At 39.7% G+C, this 27,410-nt stretch overlaps 1 protein-coding gene across 3 annotated transcripts in view; it reads right to left on the reverse strand.

Moving 5' to 3' along the window:
* DOCK9 (dedicator of cytokinesis 9) overlaps positions 1 to 26,473 on the reverse strand; it is a 137,001-nt gene extending 110,528 nt beyond the window's left edge. For all 3 annotated transcript variants that reach the window (XM_054195854.1, XM_054195826.1, XM_054195821.1), the window contains exon 1: positions 26,271 to 26,473. In XM_054195854.1, the coding sequence (XP_054051829.1) occupies positions 26,271 to 26,384 (114 nt within the window). In that variant the 5' untranslated portion in view covers positions 26,385 to 26,473. The remainder of the gene's footprint in view (positions 1 to 26,270) is intronic.
* Between the last annotated feature and the right edge of the window lie 937 nt (positions 26,474 to 27,410).

Here is a 27,410-nt window from a genome sequence, read left to right on the forward strand (position 1 = left end):
ATTGATGCACATTTCCAACATTTATTTTCCGCTGAGGATTTAGTGATTATCTCAGTAATGTAATTCACAGAAAAATACTTAGATAAAAAAAAAAAAGATACTGTTTAGCCAGGCACCCCACAGACAAAAAGATGCAAGTTACTTTATTAAAGAGGTGCGTTAAAACATTTTACCAGTAACACATTATGATTCAAAAAGTAAAAGATGAAAAACAGGACTTTGACATGCTGAAAGTTTATCAATTTGTTACATGACCTGTAGTTTTAAACTATTTAACTGCAATTAAAAAAAAAAAAAGTACAAAAAGTACTCAATTCATTGTATCAGGGTTAGCTGAATAAGGATCAACAGAGAATCCAGGAAAACAATGCATGTAGAAAAAGAATATCACAAATCACAAGAGTTATTCGACTGCATTTCCAACGTGGCTCACAAAATTGCAGGAAATTACTAGCTAAATCAAGACATATCTGCAAAATAAATCAGATTATTATGGAAACAACACATTTCATCTTTTTACAAGGACAGTGGCTTGAAGGACTTCCCATGGTACCTTTAACAACAGTGCTTTTCATATCAGTTCCAATTGCCAAATAGTTGTCTCTCTGTTCTTGCATCTTATACCCTTAAGGAATTACCTCTGTATTTACAAAATTACATATGTAAAAAGTTCTCAGTCTTCCCAGCATACCTCCATGATTCAAGAAGCAAATTTGCTGCCCAGAAGACAAGTTCCCCACATACATACTCTTATTCCTTCAAATCACTTGTCACTCCAAGAGCTTGCTTTCCTAATGTACAAAAGTTAAGTGATAGCAAGGGAACAGTCAGCATATGAGAATTTCCTCTGAACTTGGAAGAATGGACTTCCTCTGAATGGAAGAAAGGATGACTATGCAGCCTCACTGTAGAAACAGGCTAAAACTGGAGCACTTTAGTTTAATGGCACTTCTTTTGCTCCAAGTCCCACATACAATCTGCATCAAGATCACTAAACCCCGTTGAGTGGCCAGTATCAGCATTCACTAAATCGACCAGCTATAATTACAGCTATCAAACTTGTCTCTATTAGCTGTTCTAGAGAAAGAACTGTTGCTTAACCTCTAGCAACTGGGGGAGGAGGGGAGGAAGGAATAATCCTACTATAGGTTTGCATGTCCTGCATATGTGAAAACAAAAGGATTTGACAACATCATTTACTAAAACCCTACATCTGTTCTCTACTCCTTTGTGGCTCTTTAAATTCCTGGCAACTCACAGCATCTCTTGACAAGTAACTTTCAAGAATGAGAAGGATTTTGATGCTTTGTTTCGATGGGGATTTTGGGATGAGGTTTGGGTTTTTTTTGGTTGGTTGGTTTTTGGGTTGGATTGGCTCTTTAAGGCAGTTGCTTATATGAAAATACGGACCCATTTTATCAGAATGACAAGCATCATTAAAAGCCTATACTTCCTCCTCTCATCTGTACTAGAAAGAGATACTCTAGCAATGCCCTCCCACGCTTGGCAGTCTGCCTTGCAGCTGTATTAAAGACATAAAATTTCACATGTCAGTGGAAGATTCCGTGTTGCAACTATACATAGCTTAATACTGCTGAAAGTTGGCCACTTTCATAAGCAACCAACAGATATGCACTTACCCTGGAAGAATATATTCACAAGTTCAAGAGACAAGCTCAGAGAGCTGATAGCAGATGGAATACAGCATGCAATTCACCTGGCGATTCCCTGCCATACACATTACATTCAGACGAAATACAAAAAGTCACAAGAAAGTCGGTCAGGAAGACTCATTCCTCCTACAGCAAATACTGCAAATGTGTTAACTTGCAGTCTCACCAATACAGAGTACATTCTTTAGCAAGAAAATCATCAAAAAAAAAGAAGAAAAAACATAAAAGCATCAGACACAGATAGGAGTGTGTTACATATTACGTAACTTTTCATATTGTCAACATCATAACTAAAATACTCCCATTTCACTGACTTGCCTTGGTAAAGCAAGAATTAAGCCCATTCTGGAACAGGTAGAATCACAATCCCTCTTTGGACAGGTATCTCTACATCAAAATGAATCGCACAAATCTCAAATTCTGGATTACAGTTAAAACTACTCTCAAACCATTATTTTTAGGGAGAGATTCAAGTAGCCTGGACAGGACAAAGACGCTGACATACCACATAGAAGAGGTCTCTGCATTAGTAGGTTGCAAAAGATAACACCAATGCACAGGTCTGTATTACTATTCAAGCAGCTGGAATAAAAAAACTGATCTGCCTGTTTTAGCGGCAGCACAAAGTTAAAGGATTCTCCCAATCAGTGCCTCTACTGGGTCCATAAAGTTTTTGCACAATGCATTTTTTAAAAGCTCTTTATTTCATGGAATAAGAATTTGGCTAAAGTTGTTAACACCAACATGGTGTATCTCATTAGTATCCCTCAGCTAGTCATTACTATCTGTCAGATAAGATACAGTACCCTAGCTTGGAAACTCTTACTCTGTGACAAATACAAAATAAAATAAGTGTAAAATCACAGCAGAGATAAGCAAAATACAGATTAACTTAAGTCTTGTCCATGTCACAGTTTTGCGTACTGTTATATATGAAGTATCAAGGTGCACTTGTTTGACTCACTGGTGACTGATTAATTTCATATCATCTTAGCAGGTACCTTTCTGTTTTCAGGGAAAACCTAACTTCCTTATGGTCCCAGGCAAAAGAAAAAAGAAGGAAAAAAAAAAAAAGAACAGAAATCAGTAGAATTTAGTCAGGATAGGAGACTTCAAGATCAAAACTGCACGTCCGCTAAAGGATTTCATTATTGTTCTGACAGGCCTCCTTAGAGACAGCACATGTACAAGCAGACTGACTGCAAGAACAGTATTGGACTAAAGATGGCTTTTTTCCTACCTGGACAGTATCTTAGAATTATCAGAAACTAACAGACACCAAACCAAAGACAAAAAGTGAGTCAAAACCCCAAGTCTGAACATCTCGTAAACTGAAGCAGTTCTGTGCCAAGCAAGCCCGAGGTAGGAGTCTTCCCACTGCGTAATACCAATCTTACAAGGCTTTTTCCACGAGCAATCCTGAGGAGATTTTTAATTCACCTCTTTCCTTAGGCTGACGTAAGAGTACTTCTTGGTTTTCCTCTAAACTGAAATATAAACCTGTCTTGGACTTCACGTCGTAAATTTCTAAGAAACAAGAACATTGCAAGAATTAGCAGTTGGCTCCCAGCTTTATTTTAATGGCACTTAATTTCATGACAAAATAGGATACCTGCATCTGTGGATGATTCAAATGAGCATTTCAGGCTGTCCCTAAAGCAGGTGGGAGAAAGAACAGAGAAGACAACTCCTTTCTGGGTGTTCACTAAGTCTACTTTAGTCTTGAAAGCACCACCCATGCAGCTTCTCCACCACAGAGGTCTTCTTCCCATTCCCCAAGATCATATAAGGCTTTAAACTTTGGGGGGGTTTGGGAGGGTTGGGTTTTTTTGTTGTTCGGAGTTGTGTTGTTGTTTGGGGTTTGTTTTAACTCCAGACATTTTGTTTGCTTTCAAAGCATGACATCCAGCTCCCCCAAGATCCCCTGCTGCTACATTCAAAGGAAACATGCTTTCTCCCTGGATGCAATATAATGCTCTATTTTTTGGGTTGGATGCCTTTCCGTGCTACTCCTACTTATATTGCCAAGGATGAACGATAGCTTGCATATAGACTTGACCAACTATCCTCAGATTTTTATCCTCAATTTTAAAGAATTTTCCCTGAAGATACAACATTTAATCTTATGTTTTGCATGCCAGTGCACTGAATGCCTGACAACCTATGCCTGATATTCCTCTAATGTGCGTCTTTCAAAGAAGTACATTTGCTGCCGGAACTATGCATTTGGTGAAGCTGTGCTGCAATTTCCCCAGCTGAGAGGGCAGACAGATACCAGAGACAGACATTTAAGCATTCTTCCCAAAGGAGTCTACTGAAAGGTCAAAACAAACAAAAAAAGTCTACAGAAACCATCAGGAGATTTAGCTAAAACCACAAGCCAGCACATAAGACACCAGCTTTTTATTCACCAAAAGCAGTAAGATGAAAGGAGATTAAAGAAATGCTCTCATTCAACTGACCCATGAAAAACTATGCAACAGTTAGATGCTGTACCCGTACATGTCTCTTTCTTCCTTATTAAGAGGCCTAATTAGGTCTAATGCTCCAGTTGCTAATGAATAAAAGCCACTTGTAATACAGTTACAAGTTGAAGCAAGTTATGAGAGTGAAATAACAGACTAAGCCATACAAATTATCTGCACACCATTAGAGAATTGCTGCATAAGCTGTTTAAGCACATAAAAAAAAATTCCACTTACTCAGCAGAATTACTTCCTTAGAACTCTCTCCTTTATATATTTCTACTAAACTTTTCTACTTTAAATAAACAAATTGATATTAATTTGTTAATTCAGACAGCCTTAATATAAGGCTTTTTACTAAATTAAGGTTTTAAGGTTTATTTTAAACACCTCACATGTTATGTCAAGGAAAGTCTTTTTTGAAAAATACATAATAAAACCATATAATTTAATATTATTCTGAAATCAAAATATTTACAACTTGAATGTCTACTGTGGAATTATTTCCAGAATGACATAGCTCATTGCCATCATTAATCAATCTTCCCACGTGCAGACTTTGGTATATCTTAACGATGCCACAGTTTATTAATAAATCAAATGACTCATGAGCAGCACAGATAGAGCAGTCACACAAAAAAACTCAGTAACACCCAATAACGACGTTGCTGTCAAGTCAGCAGGTGATGTGGACTAAGAAACTGCAGTTACTAAAATCTAAGGTCTGCGGTTCTGTTTCCAGGAAATACCTAGATCTATCCTATTAAAAGCTGGACATACACTATTTCAAAATGCCCTGCATTTCTTCAAGACCCATGTAAGCACAAATTAACTAACAGTTATTCAAATTAAGGATATTTTCCATATCAAACTTAATAAATAAAAAGACTACTTAAAATTATTAGACCATATCTTGTACACACTGAAGCTACTAAACTACCTTAAGTAGTTGCTTTCTGTGATCTTCAGACAAATATAAAGAAAAAAAAAATACATTAATGTCCTTCAGCCCAGTCTGTCTCACTTTAGAATTTTCTGTCTCCTCCATTGGTGTTGCTAGCACACTCACCTAGCCTCTTCCTTCACTGAATACTTCAAAAGGCTTATTAGCAAACCCCAAACTTTTAAAATGTTGTTAGTTTTATTGTCACCACATCATTCTCCCTTGCTCATTGTCCATCTTTGTCTACCATCTGAAACAGCCGTTTAGGCCCTAAACTGTACAGTAACACTTCACTCTTAGATAGTCATTGGTTATATTATGATTACCAAAAAATGAAATTTGAATATAAAAGCAAAGGCCACGAAAAAAACCCTCCTAACTCAAAGAAACTGCAGCACAGCAGAAATAACATGTAATATCATGCTGAGAATGGATTTAAAAAAAAAAAAACATAGAAAAAACAAAACAAACTAAGTAATGCACATCAAGCGTACAAGCCAATATTTTGAAACTGTATCCTTCAGCTTACTACAAAATTAAACAAATAAGAATGTTTTCTCAGTATTTGCAGAAAATACTATGTGCTAGGTGGACATCTAGGGAAAATAGATTTTCATTAATTTTGATGCAACTTTTAATAGCATCTCGAACTAAATTTATAATCTTTTACTAATACAATTGATTCTTATCCATGTGAACCTGAAGATCCTATGAGATCCTGTGTTCTAGCAAGATAAAGTGTATGTGACAGGCTAGAAATGTTCCCAAACATAAGAGACAGCATTTTCATTGAAAGTTTGAATGACATCAGATGTATAGAAATAAACTGTACTCCCGAGAAGACATTCTCACCCAGGCTTCATTTTATCTTTCCTTCAAGCAATCAAAAAAGCAGATCTGCTTAAGATAAAACTTCAGTTAGACTTTAGATATAACCTCGTGACCTCTGGATTACAAGGTAAATAAGAAAAATGTATGCTAAATCAACTACTTCTGCCTCCTTATTTCTTCACAGAACAGGAGATTTTTCCTTCAAGGAGAACTACTTCCCAAGAGCCTTCTGTTCACAGAAAATCTTCACAGATTTCCAACACAGGTTTTGCAAGAGAATCAACATGTTCTTAAATTAAAGGAGTCCCTGAAATTCACTGGTGTTTTGACAACAGCTCTATATCAGGAGATATTTGATCCAAAATAGCTAAATAGACCAGAGAGTAGGTATAGCCAAAAAGGCAGAGGTAAGAAATTGCAGCTCGAATATCTGTTCCAGCACAGACAAACAAACAGGTGAAGCCATACACCCACGCTTGGATCTGTTGCAACAACCACCAGCAGAAAACCCAGGGAAGTGACACACTGCCGCTCTCTTTTGGTCTTGGCCGTACAGGAATCCTCTTCAGAGAAGAGGATTCCTGGAGTCTTCACCTCCCTGCACGGCTTCTCAGTGAGTAGCAGAGTAATTTCTCCTCCTGAAAGCAACACTTCAGAAGTGGAAGAGCTGGCCAAATTAGCTTTTATAGCGGAGTACAAATATTATATAATTTAAGAGTTGTATATGTATGCTTAGACAAGTTTCATAAAACCATTTGTCACTGTTGCCAGGACTGCACTATCTTTCCCCCTCTTCCCACTCTTCAGAGAATCCTACCTTCCACTCATCAGGGGTAGTAACAACTGCTCCCCAGCCTCAGACAACAACTCAGAAAGCCAGCTCTTGACCATCAAGAGCATGACCTTTTAAAGAAGTCCCGTTTTTTTCTTGTAAAAATCCTGACTTTTGTTCTTATGGACTACACCAGTCCAGTACAATGAGCAGGAAGTCATTCTGACCCCTCAATTCCGCACACTCTTCCATACTAACCTTCAGGTATTTATCCCAGGAAGAAACTTATCTTGATCCACCACTTCCAGTTAAACCAAGCTGACAAAGCCATACGGGAAAATCAAAAAAAAAAATAGTATCATTATTTAAAAGCATCTAGGAATTTTGGGGTTGAAAATAAAAACCCTAAGCGACAAATGTGGAACTTTGGTTGTAAACGTCAGACTAAGGATATTTTGTGCTTAATCTTGCCAGCTTGCAAGCCAATTGTGTCAGGCTGAATTACAGAGAAATTATTGCTGTAACAATACCACATGAAACAAAGGAGGAGGGGAAAAAAACAAACACCAATTCAAAAAATTTTCACTGCAACCTCCGAGTTACAATAATTCACACTACATTTTTTAAAAAGTATTTCTAAATTCAATCATCTAACTATATAGAATTTAAGGCCAGTAAAGGGGTTAGGTCCTAAATTCAATGGAGTACAAAAGTTATTGAAAGTATTCATTGTCCAGAGTTTAACAAATGTCTAATAAGCACATGTATGAGGTTAACTTAAAAATGGCTAACAGTGTAAAAAGGCTTCTAACACCTAGAGGAAGCCATTTTATTTTTAACATCAAACCACATTAAGAATTTATAAAATGCAATACTATCATGAAGGGTAATATACATACTGTAAGTTATTTTAAGCTTCTGAAGATAGTTCAGATTATTCTGTATTCTTTCCTGGAAGCTTGTGGGTGTGTATCCATGTATAGAAGCATATCATATGTGTGTGTGCATATATATATATGCACACACACACAGATACACACATACGTACACACACCCTTTTTTTCTTATATTTGAGTTCAGCAAGAAAGGACCTGAACAACAAAGCTCTGTGAAATTTCTAAAGGCTTTCCATAACTGCAGTTGCTCAGCGTGGGTATGCCAGCAGGCACTACAAGCTTGTCAAAATCTGTCCAGTTATTTCAGTGTACCACACCCCTCTTATTCCAACTACCTAGCCAGTGACAAAGCAATTAACAAGTAACCCCAAATTATTTTAAATAAATATTTAAATCCTTAACTAGCCTAATTCTGAAGCAAGCGGTGCACAGTAGCTATTGCAATTCCACCCCCTCAAGCCTAAATGCAATACATCTGACGCACAAATGCGTCATTAACCTAGGGGGTACAAAGAAGACAGTCTCACTTTAAAGCCTGTTTTCTTTGCACCAGGCAACACCTAAAAAAGCCTTTGAGAGCAAAGCAGGTTCAGAAAACAGTTATTACTCCCTTTAACCATTTATTTTTCTTCTAGAATGCTCCTGTATCCCTTTCAGTAAGTTAAACAGAAATAGAATAGTTTCAGAGAAAAAAAAGAAAGAAAATGTACTCAAATCCATCTGAAAAAAAAAAAAAAAATAAACCTCAAATCCTGGGTTACTGTTTTCCTAACAATGCATTCCTTAGTTTTTCCAAATAATGTAATCATCTGTTTTTCTTCAATTGAAGTGCCAAATACATTCCAAGAGTATGCTTAGAAAGATCAAACAGCAGACAATCCTCTATAACAATCCTGTTTATGGACTGCAAATACTTCAGAGCTATCAATACAAGTCTAAATGATATAATGAATATGAATCATAAGCTTTAACACTACAGCTGCATGCACACGTGTATTACATGTTACATACATGCACTAACATCCCACAGTATCAAGATTCTCATGTCTGTACACAGTAAACGTTAAATAAACATGTTATCCTGTTTTAAGTTTAGCTTTCAATTAGCACATAACATTATTAAAGAAACAAGTTTGTATTTACCAGGGATGAATGAATCAATATTCCTGAATCTTCATTTGGCAAGCTGAATGCTGTGTATTCAAGGGCATTGTTTTCCCCTTGCTGTTTGCAAATATAACCACAGTTTCTCTCAAAAACTGTACGAATGCCTTTAAACAGAACCACACTTGTAGTGCAACCCATTCCAGATCTGTTGAATTTTGCATTTCTAGCAGCCCCGATTGCATTTGCAGAATGTCTTCTTCCTTTGCTCGGCTCGAATAATTTTCCTGTGCTTCGCAGAAATATTTCTTTGTACCATCTTCATTAGGTCCGACATTTAGTATGTTCCTCGACTAGAAACCATCAGCTACTGAAATGTAATCCTATTTGCTTAAGCCAAACACTGCCAAAAATCCAGCCGCAGAAGACAAAAATCAGGGAGCAATGAAAAGCAAAGGATACCTCAGCTGTAGAAGATAGGAGGCTTTCAGCATGTGCTATACTCCACAACAGAGATTAAAAGATATTCCAGAGGGTCAGGGAAAGAGCTCCTACATTTCAGAGATCCTTGGAACATAATCAAAGATGAAAGGAAACTGCAAAGATACTGCTGCAGTTTCTGCTGCCAGCCACAAAGAATTCTCATCTGCTGCAAGAAAGCACTCTCCCAGAATGCTTAGCACAGAGTTCGTACTGGCAAACATTTCTTTGCTTGACCTATATGTGCTTTTTAGTGTTTAAAACAAAAAACTTCAAAATAAAAAACGCAAAATACAAAGGGAATAATCTTAAATGACTGCTGCTATGGAAAAAACCCAATGTGTTATGTAAACCTGCTTCAATCAAATCTATATGTTATCAGCATGCTGCTATCAGTTCAGGCAAACCACAAGGGAGATGAAGGCTGTCTTTACTTTTTCCTTTCTTCTTCACATGCAAAGTGATCAGTCAATTCCCACCTGCCAGCAACTGACTTTATCTAGTTCTTGACTGCAAATAGTCAATAGTCATAAAAAAAAAAGGGGGGGGGGGTGTGGAAGGAACACAGCAGATTGAGCATCTAGTTCAGACCAATATGCAAATCTAAAACAAAATTACAGAATACAATTTAAAATGCTTAAATTCCATGGGTTTATAGTGAATTGCACCTGTACTGATTGAATTTATCACCACAGGATTCTACTCCACATACTGTACTGGTATCTGTTGTAAAAGTATGTAAATATCTTTAAGTGACACAGAGAAGTGTTAAATTTTTTAAACTACTTTTAAAGGCGAGGAATTTGCAAAAAAATAACTGTCCCGATCCCCACCATAACAGTATCCTGTCAGAGATTGTTGGTTAGTTTTATATTTCTGCTAAATTGAAAGCACTGAGATATATTTACTTACCAAATTGTAAAACTGGTTGAAAGGGTGAACTTACAGACTCAAAATTGTTGCAATGGAGTTAAAAAAAGCTAAATTAAAAGGACTTTAGTGAAGCACGAAAAGAAGGAATAAACAGATTAATTATGTCTGCTACAGATTTGCCCCCATGCAAATTAACTTCTCTCAAGGAAATACTTGCATGCTATAATGAGACCACTCAGAAGAAATATTGAAGACTTATTAGCATTTTTCCCTGACATCTGGCTAGTTAATACATCTCAGTATGCTTCTCATTACATTTCTAACCTAACTACACCATAATAACATGCAGACACATTGATTAAAAAAAAACAAAAATAAAAAAAAAAAAAAAAAATCGATATTTGACAGTGATCCAAGTAGTTCCTGCCAGTCTCATATTCTCAAAGGCAGCAGTTAGCACACTCCACATATTGTAAGAAATACAAATTTTGTTAAGGTAGTTCTGTTAATAAGGAGGAGGAGAATAAAGAAGGTAGTGGTGAAGAATTTGGCATGAATAAATTCTGCTCTGAAGGGCAAAGATATTTCATACATAACCATGAACCTTGCACAGCAATGTCTCTGTACCTTTTTCTGCCTCTATCTATTCTACCCTCTTTGAAAACAAGAAGCAGGTCAGTGAGGAAATGCCTCTGTTCCATTCACTAAGGGCGGATAAACACATCCCTGCAAACATGTCAGGAAAAAAAGTCATAGGAATTACCATGGAAGGCACCCCCAAAAAACATATTCAAGTTAACTGTTTCTAGTGCAGAAGCCCTTCGTTCCCACCTGGAATGTAGGATTACAGAGACCTGACAAAATTCAGGTTCCACACACGATATCAAAAGTTAGGAGGTTGTTAAAAGAAAGCACTGTTAAAAGGGTTCTCCATGCAATTTCAGAGACTCCATAATAGGAAATCTTTCTACGAAAAAAAAAAAAAGAAAAAAAAAAGTAGCTCATTCCTTAAGAGAGGATGAGAAAAATAAGTAAGTTTGCAACAAATTATCATGCACTAGACAGTTCCTTCAAATGCATAGAAAATGACGTCACTTCTAATGCACTAGGTAGGATGTGGAGAGACAGGAAGACAAAAAGATTTCATTTGGAAAGACAAACACATGACAGAATCACAGACTAAGTCAGGTTGGAAGTGACCCTGGGAGGTGTTCTAATTCAAAACCAATTAAGAACAAATTTAATTCTGATTATATCTTGAATAAATTTAGCATCGTGTTTCTACACTGTTTTAGAAAAGGCAACTGAAACTGACTTGGATCACCACAGTGGTAACAGCAACGACATAAAAAGCATTCCAAACAGAGACTGAAAGGGAGATAAATATGGGGACATGAGGGGTGATGAAGAAACCACAGGGAGGAGGAGCTTGGCCAGATGCTTAAATATTAATATTATGAGAAATCTGAACAGTATGCAATGTAAAGCAGTTTGTCAACAAGCAAACATTTTCCTAGGACATTAATTTGGTGCAAAGGAGAAGTTTCCAGCTTCACCAAGGAGGTTCCTGCAACTGTAATGAGCAACCCCACTGCACAAGCAGTGAACATCCAGACAGAAATGTGACACAATGTAATATTATCCATTACAGTATCACATCTCAAAGTGAAAAGGGAGGCTGGAAAAAAATAATCTTGTAAAGGTCTGACAGAACTTGCTCTACCAAGCTAAAAGCCAGCCTAAGGTAGGTAAAACTCTTAATCCAATGGTAAAAGAAAAAACAGAACAAAAAAAACCAACATATGAACAAGCCCAGACTGTACATCCCATGAGCAGCAAGTTAGACAATGGAAACTGCCTCTAGCTGAGACTGGGTTATGAAAATGTCTTTTTCCATAAGAGTGGAGGGCAGGAAAGGAAGGCTGTAAAGAAGAGACATCACTAATACCTGTCTTCTCCTGGTTTGTGAAAAAGGGTCTGCACCAGAAAGCGTGCGGACTTATGAAGAGCTATTTGAGCTAGTATATATTGTAAATATTACATTCCTAAGCCAAAGCGCCTGTTTAGATGGGGAGCAATAAGCTCCTCCTTGCTATATACTATATTGAATCGGTACTGGCTGCACTATGAGATTCCCGAAGACAAAAAGATGAATTAGTTGTGTTAGTTCCAAGTCGTTGACAATCATATTTTTTTAAGACCTGCTCTCTTAGACAGGTAATAAAGAAGCTCTAGTTCCCTTCCAAAAAAATTGTTGGGAACTGTTTAACAGTACAGTTACACAATTGTTTTAAGGGTCTAACCACCAGTCCCCTCCTCTAATTACAGTAAATGCCTAATAATCACTTTTCACTTGGGAACTGGAGGACTTCAAATCAACACGTTAAGCAACCCTTTCACAGCCAAATGACTTCCAGCAAACACAACCACACAGATACAAACTAAACACGTGTAATAGAAATCAGTCAGTTCTAACCAACACTTACACGTTTCCATTTGTCATTGTTTAACATCTGCAAAGGTAAAAGTCTTTAGGGAATTCATTACCTGGGTCGATTTACAATCTTCAGGGGATCCTATAAAATTCTCACTAACAAAATGAGAACTTATTAGAGGCACCTAGACAGAAATTGAACGGTTGAGAGGATACAGATCAAACCAGGGAGACCTTCCAATGGAATGTGTTACTACAAAACAACATGGACAGTCTGTCTTCAGACATGCCACCACTAAAGTAAAACATTCCATGAAGTCACAAGCCCACATCTGCAAGAGAACACACTTCAGGCAGGACTCAAGCATCTAGGGACAGGGCCCTAGCATAAGGGCCACAAAAATATCCTTAATCTCTTGAAACATTAGAAGCAGGTATTTACATTTTTACCTTCAAGTTGTCCTTGATATTTAACACGTACAAATTGATGCCATCTTGACAGGAGTGAGCATCTGGTTCCTTAGAGATCTTAACACATCCTTACTGAATGCAGCTTTTCACAAAACATGACAGTATTTGTAGGTGGAGCACTACCTTCCATCTGGCAACTGCCTGTATATCAGCTCAGAATGCTAGAGATGTGGGCCTAAAGCCTCCTGAGCTCAGAGACTAACACCAACATCACTTAGCACTCTTCGGAGTGCCTTAACAACCAGATGATAGTACATTAAAGCCAATGTGCTTGCTTCTGCCTGATAAAGCTGTGTTGCAGGAAAGAACTGAAGATCCAATAGCCCTGCAAGAGGGGAAAAGTGCATATACAACAGTTCATACTTAATAGGAGTATTCCTAGAGAAGACGAAGAAGAGTGCTGGTTCCTGTTGCAAGGGCTGTTTCTGCAATGATTGCTTCATGCAAATTTCATGGAAGGGCTTCTTCAGGTAATTGTCTGCAAGAACTCGTGTGTTTCTTCAGAAAGAAGGAATTGTGCTAAAAGCTGCTTTGTGGCCACAACAGTGAGTTTTACTCTGTGTCAAGAGTAAAACTCTTAAGCACCTGATTTGTCAAAACTAGTACAGAGCGTCTGTTTGAATATGGCTTATTCTTAGTAACCCTCATATCTCTTTTCCAGAATGGCAAGAAGGAGAATATGGGGAACTACAGGCTGGTCAGGTTCATTGCAGTCTCCAGGAAAATCATGACGCTAACCCTCCTGGAAGCTATTTCCCAACATATAAAGAATAAGAAGGTGGCTCAAAGTAGACAACATGGATTTACCAAGGATAAATTATGCCTGACCAACCTGTTTGCCTTCTGTAATGAGCAGGTTGACTCTGTGAACAAGGAGATAGCAATGGACCTTGAATAATGTTAGTAAAACAACGCTTCTGACATAGTCTCCCATAGCATCCTTGTAGCCAAATTAGGCAGATGTGGTCTGAATGAGTGGATAAGGATGACATCTTGTTGGACAGCAACTTGAACACACTGAGCAGGCTTCTGAGTATATGAAAGACATTGACATATTGGACTGAGTCTGTTGGAGGGCCATCATGATGGTTTAGGGGCTGCAGCATATGACACATGAGAAAAATCTAAGAGACCTTGGATGGTTTAGCCATAAGTGAAGGATAAAGTGAAATCTTATTGCTGCCTGCAACTACCCAATAGTGAGGTAAAGAGAGGACAGAGCCCAACTCTTCTTGAAGGTACAGTCATAGGACAAGAGGCAACAGACACATAATATTCCATTTGCATAAAAGGATTATTTTATTTTTTTTTTTAACCATGAGGGTTGTGAGCTACCAGGGTTAAAGTATTTCCATCTTTGTGGATATTAAAACCAGATTGGCATAGTCTCTGAGCAACGTGCTCTAACCAGAACCGTCTTGAGCAAGAGATTGCACTAGGTGACTTCGAGAGGTTTTCCTTTCAACCTGTACTTTTCCATGATTCTGTGGCATTACACTGGGTAGCCACACACTAACCACAGAGACAGAAAAAGAGAAAAGATCCAAGAAAATTCCATCCTTCAGAACAAAGCCGATACGATTACTCCAGTAGGTGGCTTGAGAATAGCATGCTTGGATTCCCATGTAATTTTGACCGAGAATCTGCACTCCCTAAGAAGAGATTTGCATCCAACGGAAACAAAAAACTACTGTGACATTAAAAATACTAAGTATATCACCAGGCTGAAGACCAGAGGCAGTTTATCATTCATATGAGGTGCTTCTAATGTCAAAGATCATATCAAAAGTAAAAAATAATGCTTATGAAAATCAGAGCAAGATTTAGTTCTGTCCTATCTAGTCAAGGAAGCTGTCATAGCTGGCTAATATCACAAGTTTCTTTTAATCAACAAACAAGGGAATGTTTGTGTCCATTACATCTTTTATACATTTAGAGAAGTGGGAAGGAAGCATAAATGATGCAATCCAAGAAATGCTATTCCAGAGATTTTAATCTTGTACACATTATTATGTGTTGATGGAGAGGTGGACACAAATTTTAAATCCTGCTAGTTACAAAATCCTAAATACCATAACTAATAGTTTTAGGTCACATAGTTGACAGCTGCAGAAAGGTCAGTCTTCTCACAAGTCCATTCTTACATGAATAACAATACACTTCTATCCATAAATGAGCACTAGGAGCTGTCAATGAAGCACACAGCTTAAGTTCAAACTTAATTCAAGTATACCTTGAGGATAGACATACCAAGAATAACCCAAACAACTTCAGGAAGCTGGCCAAGTCCATCTCAACTGAACAGATGAACATTTATTCTTAACCATGAGACATAAAACACCTAGCCTTTTTAGACGTTTTACATTTTCAAGCCATAACATAGGATTTCTAGTATTGAAATATGCTCACTGGACTCCATCTAGTGGTCACATAACTTTCAGCTTTCTGAAGCTGAAGTGATTATTCCGGGCTCTTAAATAACTAAGAACAGAAATGTATTATTATTAGAGAGCCACAGAACAAGTTACTAATTATAGGATATTATTTTCAGAAACACTGATCAAACCATGCCAGAATAAATAGTGGTCAGCAGTACAGTAGACTAGGAAAAAAAATAATACTAAAACCCAGTTTTTGAGCAACCTTACTGTGTTCAGGGAAGAGCACCAGAACCTTCAGGGCTAATACATCCTTTTTATACTTTTAATCCTTCCATAGAGGTTATTCAGATCCAGGTCTTTCTCCTTCCCTTTGTTCTTAGTCCAGTCACGAACAAGTTCCAACTTCCCCTCCAGCAGACCATTAGCTGCCAAAATATTACGCTTGAAGTATTGTCTCTTGAACATTACCAGGATTATTTTTTTTCCTATTAGAAGCCTCATATTTTATGTGATGAAAAACTTACTGGATCATGCTGTACATTCTGGCAGGGAAGAAATTAATATACAACATTATTCAGACATCTAAGAGCCTATACAATACCAGGCAAATAACTCCAAGGTGCTAACAAACCTGGCAAGCAAATATCCCAAGACAATTTCTGAAGGAAACTAGAATAGCATCCTTCAAATAATTATGATGTGTGTCATCTCTTCATTAACCTGAATGTTCTTTTTAAACTTACTGACGTTTGAGGTCCAACATGAATTTAAAATCCCTCTTGGACTAGCAAATAGTAAGAGTGAAGCCTCCTTGAACATTCCTTAAAGAGAAACATACTACTAATTTTCAGCTAAACCACCTACTACATCAGATGACATTACATTGTGCAAGTATTTGTGCCAGCACAAGTGGGTGCAAATATGCTTTAAGGCCTGAAATACCACTTATCATCACTGTATTGGGGCAAATGAGGAATGGGCTAGGTGAGGCGACTTTCAAACTTATTTTCACAAAGCTTCAGTTCTGTATTATTTTATTGCTTGGTTGTAGTCACTTAGAACCACGCTTACAAATGAGCCCAGAAAGTCAACAAGTGAAGTGCAAACACTTCAGTCAGCATCAGCGCTGTGGTGAAGAAGAGTACGCCTGAAACCAAAGGATATAAAAACCATTACGCAACATTAAAGAACAAAGATCACTAAATAACATCGGCAATGTGATCAAACTGGAAAACAGATGACTACCTTTCCATTACCTTAAAACCAAAGCCTCTTTTCTACATGTTAATAACCACAATGCTAGCTAGCGTACCCATTTGACTTCTGATTTCTTCACAATCCTGTTAAAATGATACCAAGAGCTATCTTACTATCCTATCCTTTGCCTCTCCCACTGAAAACTCCCAGCTCTTTCTGTGGAGCTTCTATTTTTCTTATTCATGTATGTTTCTGTACTCCTTCCAGCATATGAAGGACAGCTGTGACTTGGGTAACCAATAAGGTGGCAAGATCATATAAATGTCAAAACACAAGCATCCAAAGGCAGTGGAGGCTCTGGACTTGCAAGCTGAAACCAAATTAAACGTCTACAAACTCAGGTACCTTCAATTCCAGGCTCCTGAAATCAACTACATTTCACTTATGATAACACAAAAATTGCAATTTATTACATCCTGCACTGATGTAAACAGATATTTAAGTGCTTTCTCTACTTAAAATTATACAAACATTATCCATTCTGAGTATAATGTGTAGTCACTCTTTGTTGGGGGGTTAATTTTATAGTAGTAAAAATATAAACTCATCTTATCTCTGAATTCACCAAGTAACTCCTTCCTATCCAGGAATGTACAGAGTACCTAGAAGTACTAAAAGCTGTTTAGCCTGTGCCTCAAATTTCCAAACCTAGGTCAGTACCTGTCAACATGCCATCTCTTTTTAAGTCAATAGCTACACCTGAGTATCAAAAAGCACCCAGAATTATACAAAGCAGCAGCTAAGGATTATTTATTTACAACGATGGACCTATATTACAGGCTTCCCTGTATTCTAGCAGCTCTGGATCAGCATTACTCCTCAGCTTTGTTGTGACTACACTTCTTTTTTTTTTTATTGTTTTGGGAGTGGGGAGTTGGGGTTGGTTTTCTTGTTTTGTTTGGGAGGTTTGGGGAGGAGTTGTGTTTTAAAGTACATTTTATGTGAGGTCACTTGATATTCCTACTGCACGAACAACTATGTTTCTTAGTAAAAGAAACTTCAAAAGGGACTATTTGATTTCAACTTGTAGGGACTGTTTATGCACAAACTCATTCATCCCTGAAAATCTCACACATGTTTCGAAGAATGAGGTATCATTTTGAAAAGTGAGTGGTTCTGTTGATTTAGTGTCTCATATTTATTAATTTCTAGTATTCTTTCCCAGAATTATCACTGGAAGAAACTTTTCAAGAGTACTACAATAGCAATTAGGAGAAAAAAAGACAGTCTGAACCAAACAGAGTTACCAGCATTGGCAATGTTGTATATAGCAAGGTCTACTTTACATTTAAACTTTCCACAGAAATCCCATGAATCAGATTTTTCAGGCAATGTTTAGCCTCAACTGACTTATATCTTCCTCCTCATTGTCTCAAGATAGAAAAATGATTCTGAACTTTGATGTTCTTTTTTGACACAATAATTCCAGTGGCTGAATAACAAATTTCCTTCTTAAACTACCTGCCATCCTTTCCTTCAACTGGTGAGCAGAAAGAAATTCTAGCTGGTCCTGTAACGGGAACAGGCCTTTTTACTCAGAGAGGGCCCCAAACCAAAGCTTGGCCTAGGCTCAGAGGCTTAAAGCAAGAATTCCAGATAAGGCCTCAATTTACACTGACACCAGCAAGTACTCCAGTCTGAATCAGCCTGCAATCTGCTTGCTTCCTCAGCACACAGAGCTAAGATCACTTAGTTCTTAAAAAGCAAACTAATACCTTATAGAACAAGTACACAAGAGTCCAGTTCTGGGCTCCCCAGCACAAAAGAGTCATGGATGTACTGGAGAGAGTCCAGCAAGGGGCCACAAAGATGATGAAGGGACTGGAGCATGTCTTCTATGAGGAGAGGCTGAGAGACCTGGGGCTGTTCAGCCTGGAAAAGAAAAGGCTCGGGGGATCTCATCAACATATATAAATACCTGAAGGGAGGGTGCAAAGAGGACACAGCCAGGCTCTTCTCAGCGGTGCCCAGGGACAGGATCAGAGCCAATGGGCACAAACTGGAACACGGGAGGTTCCCTCTGAACATCAGGAAAACACTTGTTCATTGTGAAGGTAACTGAGCACTGGCACAGGTTACCCAGGGAGGTTGTGGAATCTTCATCCTTAGTGATACTCAAAAACCATCTGGAGACAGCCCTGGGCAACCAGCTCTAAGTGGCCCAGCTTAAGCAGAGGGTAGGACCAGATGATCTGCAGAGGTCCCTTCCAGCCTGTGATTGCGTAAGAAAACCACAGCATCCCTTTGCACCACATCCCTTGGAGAGATCTTTCCTGCTGCCTCTTTTTTTTTTTTTTATTCTGGATATTCACCAGTAGCCCCGAGGCAACACTGCTACCTTAAATGGAGCGCTAATCACAGAATAGAGTGGTTAGTTGCGTCTGAGGTGCCGGATCCAGACAGTTTTCAACAAAGGCTCTTAATATCTTCTTTCTCATTTTTCCTTTACTTGAGCTGACCGAGTCTCCAAACCAGGCAGCAATCTCTGGAGACAGTACGAAAATGCAGAAGACGGTATTCCTCCTGTCATATCCGATTCATAGGGCATAGATGAGGAGATGACAAAGTGTTCTAACAGACACAGTAATTCATCCTTACGCCAAGAATCACATCTCTCACTCCTGCAGTCAGATTAAGATTTTTATTTTCTTAATGTTTCTGCAGCAAAGCTGCTATTTCTCTCAACCAGTTACAATGGGAGCGTAGCAGGAGACAAACTCAGCTACAGATGTTGGATTTCTCCAACGAAACCTTTTTTCTTCATAAAAGCCCCTTCAGAGCTTCTGCTCAACTGAAGACCTTTAGACATCTAGTAAACTTTTTTTCCAAAGCAGAGTCCATCATACCAATGAAATCCTGGCCCTTGCTTAGTACAAGAAGTCTTGTCCACAATGTTAACCAGGTTGCTTTTTAAGGCCCCTAAGACTGTTAATTTAACGTTTTTTTTCATATTACAGGAAGTCTCTATTTTGAGATAATATATGCTCACTTGCATTCTCACGAAAAGAACCTTAAGGATCCCTTACAGAAAAATTGAAGAAAAAAAAATAATTCCATAGCTTTCTCATTATGCAATACCTACCACTATTTCATAAATTATTAAGTTTAAGATACTAAGTACATCAGTACCTCTGGACTAAGACAGAATGTAATCCTCCCTTCACAAGTCTATCTGTCTTCTAAATTAAGGTCTAAAATAAGTTACATGCACAGAATTATTGGAGTACCTTCTCATCTTTAGATATAAGTTATTTCAAAAATGTTTGAATAAGAAAGACATGGTGTAATATACAGACAACTTGTGCAACTTTATGTCTTTTCTGCCTTTCATAATTAATGCTTTTCATGGACACAGAAAACCTAAGTGGGGCAAGGGAGAATGAATGTGTCTTTACCCTTTTGCAAATGAAGGAGTTTTGCCTTCAGTATCTATGTCAAGTAAAGTATTTGAGATCATTCAACCTCAAAATCCAAAATAAACACTAGCTAAGGAAGGAAGTTTAATGTACATTTTTAATATATAATATTTTTTAAGATCACTGCACTAGGTAAGTTCTTCAATCACCATCAGAAATTTCAGGTCTAAATAAGAGCTTCCTGGACACTGGCACTGAAGCTATTACACCTTTTCTTTATCTCCATAAAGAGCCACTGGCATCTAATCACCTCTAAAAGTTACAAAAATTCTTAAATAAACGCAATATAGGCAATACATTTCTCAGGAGGACACAATCAAGATTCTTGCTATCTGGAAAACTAAACTCCCCTTATTTGCTTCAATGACTTATCAGCAATTTTTCTCTACTATTTTTAAAGCACACATGCATGAATTTGGCAAAATCTTAAAGCTACCTCAGAAATACAAATATCTGGTTAAACTGCCTAATTCACAAATTGAGCTTGCATATACATGCATATACCTGATGGCTATCTAATCTCAGGCACATGCTACTGACATGCAAGTGACCACTCAGTCTAATAACCATATATCCTTAAAAGTAACTTGAACATCTACACCTATGCAACAGAAAAACCAGTTGACATTAAAGGTCTAGTTTTCAAACTGAGTAATTACAGACCCTTTTGAAACATTTGCATAGAAGCGCAATGCAGTTTAACCAAATGACTTTAAGCGGGGTACGCGGTTTTAAGTTTACTGGACAAGATCTTCACTATGGGAAAAAAAAATAAATCATGGGTTGTGATATTCACAATTTTAAATTCAGGTGTAATGAGCACTACTTCCATTGAGATACAAATATGCGATCCTGATTGTGTATCAAAGGGCACGAGTAGGAGGAAGAGAGGAAAGAGAGGGTATTCCATGCTGCATGAGAGCTGCTGCCACCATAGACTGAAAATCTAATCCAGCATCACCCTACATTTGACATTTGTTTTATTAGACACAACTATTTTTAAGGCACTTACTCCATGTTAAATATGACTATCCTTATCTAGTGGGACAGAAAAAGTTCCAGAAAATAATATAGAAATAACGTGCAGCCAACAAGAATGATCTAATGTTATTGAATGGTTAAATGTATTTTTGTTCACACAGGAAATTAGCTGTCCTGTATTTTCCCCCTTACATTCCCTTTCTGAACAAGAAGCTTACTGACATTTAAAATTCAAATAATTTTAATGCTATTCATTAATAGAAACTTTTGTACTATAGTCCAGCTTCTGAATCTTCACAACCACAGAAATGTTTGTCATACTCGGTAAGTCTTAGCAGTATCAGACTTGTCAGAAGTAACACATAGTTTTCTTACTAGTATTTGTATGCAATCAAAAAGGGGTTTATATGCACTTCGCTAAAATAAAATTAGTACCTTTATCAAAAAGATCTTATTCTCTGCCAATTTTTACTTCCTTTAGGAAAGGTAAGCAGTACATACCATAAACTAAAATAACTTCTTCAGGGTTGAGTATCAGGTTTCCCCCCCCCCGGCAAGTAAAGAGAAAGTTATTCAGTCGCTCTCTGAACTGTTGAAGTGTTACTGTCCGCATCAAGTTCCTCCAAGATGAGATGTGTTAGGATGATGTTCATTGTCAGCAGCAATCTTTTTCCTTTAAAATCTTCAGTGTCAGTACTCATTTCCCTGCTTTCACTCATCCATTCATAACAATTTGCTTCTTCCAAATTCCTTATGTAAACAATTTCACATTCCATTTACAGAAAGCTCAAGTTTTATCCATGTTTCCAACTCTTCTGTACCCATCAGCTCTAAAAGATCCCAGTCCTCCCTCATCCCTTTAGCATTACATGCCACTTTTGAGTTCCTACTTTCCTAAAGCAAGTCATCAACTATCTCTCTTTACACAAACATTGCAACTGAAATCTCGCAGTTAATGAAGTTCCAAACACTCCATTCATCATCTACAGAGAAGCCGCTTTGCAGAACAGCACACAAGCCCTCTGTGCACAGGGCATATGAAAGGATACACGAATCAAAAAGGAAAAATACAAAATTGAAATTAATAGTACATAATCCTCCCAGTAACCGTATTCTTGGAACGCCACTATGTTACAAACATTGTAATGATATAGCATAGAGTACACCTAGCCGTCTTTTTTTATGGAGTTGAGATTCACAAAAAGCAAAGATTTGTCTTTGGAAAGACAAAGTTGACATCATGTTAAAATCAGGAATAAGTCGTCTTTAAAAAAAAGAAAGAACATTAGTGAGTTTGAGATCAAAGACTTGTTAGGAGATCCAAGCATTGTCTTTATGATATACTGATTTTCCTCCACATCTGAAAAGCTAAATTTCTGCAAGAGTTTTAGAACTCAAGAGCTCTGCCAGGTACCTGAAATTAACATATAAAGCCCAAGACTGTATTAAGATATGATGATTTGAGCCTTCAAATACTCAAACCTATTTTATATACCCAAATCATAAAGGAGAACTGCACAGAACAATCTGGGAATCACTCAGATTTTGTCCTGTTTTCCCATATCAAGTTTCTTCAATATAATGTTAATTTTGACATAGAGGAAACAATTTTTCCTGTGTTATTTGGTATATTTAAACATTTTCATTATGTGCCTACTTGATAAGGACATTTTATTGACAGCTAGGCAAGTTTGCCAAACATTCTCTTAATTGCTTATTATCCTTAAGTCTCAGCTTAATTTAATATAGGGTAGAACGCATTGTTTTGTCACCGAGATAATTTATCACTAATGTATCATTGAACAAGACACCACATACCCATCCTGAAGTCCTACTGATCTGTATGCAACACGCTTTGGGTAACTCATCACCACTTAGAGACTACTTCCAATTATGTGTAATACTAAAATTGCATTGAAAACTGCTCTTGGTAAGATTGCTGGTTTAAGAGACAGGCTTGTCATCCCCATAGTCTTCCTCCCCAGACATAAATGTATTTGGGTGGCCAGAGGCACCACATTAAGTCACGTGGCTAGTCTGAAGTCAAAACAACATCAACAATGCACAAGGCAATATTCAGCAAGGATGCTGCTGTCAAGCTGAAAATAGCAAAAACTGAACCCAAATAATCAAGATATATATATATTACGTGCTTTATACTACAGTGAAAAGCTGATTGCCAAATAAGAAGTTTTCAGTTCAGGCAACCAAATGTACTTGTTGGTTCAGCAAACTAAATCTAACAGAAAAAACATACAAGATGTCAAATGCTGACCAGATAGCTTGCTTCATTCTGTGATGAAAACTAGCTTGGCTGACCACATCTGCTTAATGTTTTTTTACTATTCAGCCAAGCTATTTAGTCTGTCAGTTAACTGAAAAATCTATGGCTTTTAGTTCCATTGAAGAGAAATCTGAAAATTTAAGATATACCATGCTATCCTACTGACATCCTGTTTTCATCCCTCTTTGATCAATATGATCCTAAGAACATTTATAAAGCAGAAAAGACAAGCATATTTTAGAAATGTGATCTATTAAACCTCATTTAAGGATGGGAAATACCTTTTAATTATTTAATTTTTAAGTCTAGCAATACATCGATGATGGTAAAAATGGACTGAACACTAGCCACAATAACAAGTTAGAGAAGCTACACAACCTCAGAGGTATTAGCAGTTCACTTTTATCTGCTACTGCAAGTAAAGACTGGCTGACTTGCATCACTGCTCAGTACATTCTGCTGCAGAGATGTACAGTCAGAAGCAATATTCGGTTGTACATATCTGGACAGATCACCCACCAAGAACTGCTAGTTTGAATTTACTCTTTCCAACCTCCAGATGCTACATTGCAAGCCAAGCCAATGGAAAACAGTTCCGGTATTTTTTCAGTATTTGAAAACTTCAGTATTCGTTCATGAGCAAGTGGGGACAGTAAGGTCACATTAGTTATCAATGCTGAACGATGTTTTAAGCAAGACATTTTGTTGACAGCTCAGTTTAAAAAATCCTCAGGAAGTTCTATCAAAGAGCTTTGAGAGGTAACTTAGGAAAAAGAGCGGGTCTCCCTTTGTTTAAAGCCACACATCTGAATGCAGTATTCCACAACCACTATAATACTGGTAACAATACCATGTTCACCAGATCAGCATAAGAGATTTTTCAGATAAAGCCCAGACACACCAACAGCTAAGAAACAGTTCAAGCTGCCAAACTTATAGAAGTAAATATTTTTTAAAGTCTTTTATAGCAAAGAAAAATACTATCCCACCTGAACTCCTCCTTTTTAAAAAAAAAAAAATAGTACAATTTCATTCCAAACATCACAACGCTCAACAAAGAGAGTTCATTCAAAGGGGGAAGAAAAGGTTAGGTGGTAAAGGTAGACCTGCAATCATTAGCCTTTTATTTCATGATTTAAACAGTGTGTGAGCAGGAACATAGGAGTTCAGTGATAAAATGAACAGCATTTATGATAGTAGGAAAGATGTAACAGCAGGGGCAAAATAAGGCTGAAACAGGAAGGTGAATTTCAGCACAAGACTGTATGGGAGAGAGATGGGGATTTTGCTCCATGCATCAAGCCAACAGAAAAGGATCACAAACCTGACATGAATGTTAAGTTGCCATCAATGTTAAGTCACTATTTTTGCTTTCTAAAATAGTGATGGAAGACCAGAATAAGATTGAGACAGTACACCACTTCACACCGTCAATTCTTTCATCTCCTTAAAATTCTGCAGAATGTGATGTTGCAGCAAAAATACCTGGAATATTAGTGAATATCATCCTTTTATGTATTTAGTCAACCTGAATGAATGAAAGAATCGATCAGTATTTTCCAGCTCATCTCAATGACATTAGTCATAAGTGAAATAAGAAAAAAAACTTCTAAAGGAGGAGAGGGGGAGGGCAGGGTTGCCAATTACTGCAAAAGAAACATTTATTTCTGTCATGAAAACACCTAAATCCCTTTCATGCTCCCTCAATACAAAAAATATTTTTAAATATATATATAGCCACCTTCTGCTCTTCCCAGGAAAGACTTGATCCCTGGAGAAGTGTTAACATATATTGGATGGTCATTACACGTATACATGCTAGTGTCTTGTGGAAAGCTGTCAGTATTCAGGTGGACCCTGAACTATGCATATTATGTCTTCTATCATATATCCCGTGACCCATATAGAGTAATTTAATTTTAGACCTATCATTTTATTAAAGAAAGGTATTTGAATTAGAGCTACACCATTTGTTACTCTCACAACACAGCTATGACAAGACAAACACGTTGTGACAAGCAGTTAAAAAAGTTAGACAAGACCACACTTAGCATTATCAGAAGTGAAAAACAAATGACAGATCAGTTTCCAGTATCAGGAACGCCAGCATCAAAAACTCTCTACTTACACAGGGTTAAATGCTTACTGAAACATTCCCCTTGGAGATAACAAAACCACATGGAAAACAAATGCATACCATGAATAAAAGCCTCAAGACAGAAGCTCTGAAAAATCTTGCTGAGGCTGTTTAAGATATCGTCACCTGGGTAGAGCCAGGCCAAAAAACATACCTCGCTCCCTCTCGGTCCCAGCTGCCTCTAGCACCTTCACACAAATTTACTTTCAGCGGTTTAAATTAAATTAATGGGCCCATTTGTGAACTGGCAAGAACAACTACCATGTGCTAACGCAGTACAGACAGTAGAGACAACATACTAAGGCGTTCCTGCTACACTTGCCAGCACTCATCTTTCATTCCATACGAAACACGCAACAAAAAACGCGCTTTAGCTGTCCGGTGTGCAGACACGAGTAAGGCGAAAACCCACTTTCGCACCACTATTTTCAGACGGGCGAAAGCCCTTGGGTCAGGTACGGCCGAGCGCCAGCCGCACCCGCGCTACAGGTGGAGGAGACAGGCGGCAGCCAGGCCCCTCCACCCGGCCTGAAGCGGCTTACGGCCGGCAGGAGGCCACCGCCGCTCCCCAGCCCCGGGGCTGCCCCGCATCGCTTCAGGCCGGGGAGAAGTTCACCGCGGGGAGGGCGGGAGCGCCCGGCCGTGCCCGCCGCATCCCATGGCTGCCTCCGCGTCCCCGTCCAACCCGCCCGCTGCAGCCTCCGGAGGGAGGCGAGGAGCCGCAAGCCCGGCACGGGGCCGCGCCGACCTTACCCCCACCACCGCCGCCGCCGTGACAGCCCGGGCGGGATCAAAGGGCCCGGGGCCCCCGCCTGCCCCCCCCGAGAGGCCCCGGCGCAGCCTCTCCCGGGCCGCCCCCTCCCCGCACTCACCAGCAGGACGGAGCCGCGCACCACCTCGGAGACGCTCTGCCGCAGCTCGGCCGCCGTGCCGGGCTTGCTCAGCGCCCGCGTGAACTTCCGAGTCTCCGGGGCCATCAGTGCCATGGCTGCTGCTGCTGCCGCTGACCGCCGCCTCCGCGCTCCTCCGGCCCGGGCCGCCCGCTGCCCTCACGGCCCGGCCGCCGGGCGGCCCCTCAGGCGGGGGCGGCCCTTATGGGTGGTGGGGGGGGAGGCGGGCAGGGCACGAGCCCCCGCCGGCGGGTGCCGCAGCCGGCGCCGCTCTCCGGGCAGGTAGCCCCTCCCCCCGCGGAGCCGGCGCGCACCGCGCCGCGCCCCCCCCCCCCTCCCTGCACCTCTCCACACCACAGCCCCGCGGGCGCGCCGCCGCCGAGGCCGATTGGCGGGCGGGGCGAAGGAGGCGGGGCGAAGAGACGCGAGGCCCCGCCCCCACCTGTCCCCTGCGCGGGGCGGCTTTCCGATTGGGCGGCCGGTTACCTGCCCGGCTGCCACTCCCCACCCTCATTGGCTTAGGCGCGGGGCCGAGGCCGAGGTGAGGGGCGGGGTCGGCCGGCCAGAGCCGGAAGTTCCCGCCCTTTGCCCGGCAGGCCCCGCCCTCGACGGGGCGGGCTGAGGGGGGCGGTGGCGGTCGCCACAGCGTTCCGGCGGCGGTGGCGCCGCGCTCGGCTCGGGCACCCCGCGGTGTGGCAGGGAGCAGTATTCGGCCCTGAGTCGGCGGCAAAGCGCGGGCGGAGCTGGGGGTTGTTGCCGGTGAGGGCCGGTGATAAAGCGCTGTAAGTGGGTGCTGTGGCGGTCCGGCCCGGCCCGGCCCGGGCTCTGCGACAGCGGCCCGTGCCCGTGTTTGTACCTGTATCTGTACGTACAGGCGTGATGTAGCGAAAAACAAACAAGTTGGGAAGCTGGCGCTGGAGCTGCGGCAGGCGCAGCTGGGCGCCAGCGTGTCCGCTTAGCGCTGGCCGTGCCTCCTAATGAAACTTCGGGTGTTTGAGGGTTTTTCCTTCGGGCGGTTTTCTCCTCGCAGATAATCCGTGGGTGAAGCTGCGCGCCTGTGCTCAGTTGCATAAAAGCACATGGCCGTGGATTTTTTTCTTTTGATTACCGTGAATTGTGCAT

The sequence above is a fragment of the Rissa tridactyla genome, chromosome 1 (assembly GCF_028500815.1).
Source record: "Rissa tridactyla isolate bRisTri1 chromosome 1, bRisTri1.patW.cur.20221130, whole genome shotgun sequence".
NCBI lineage: Eukaryota > Metazoa > Chordata > Aves > Charadriiformes > Laridae > Rissa > Rissa tridactyla.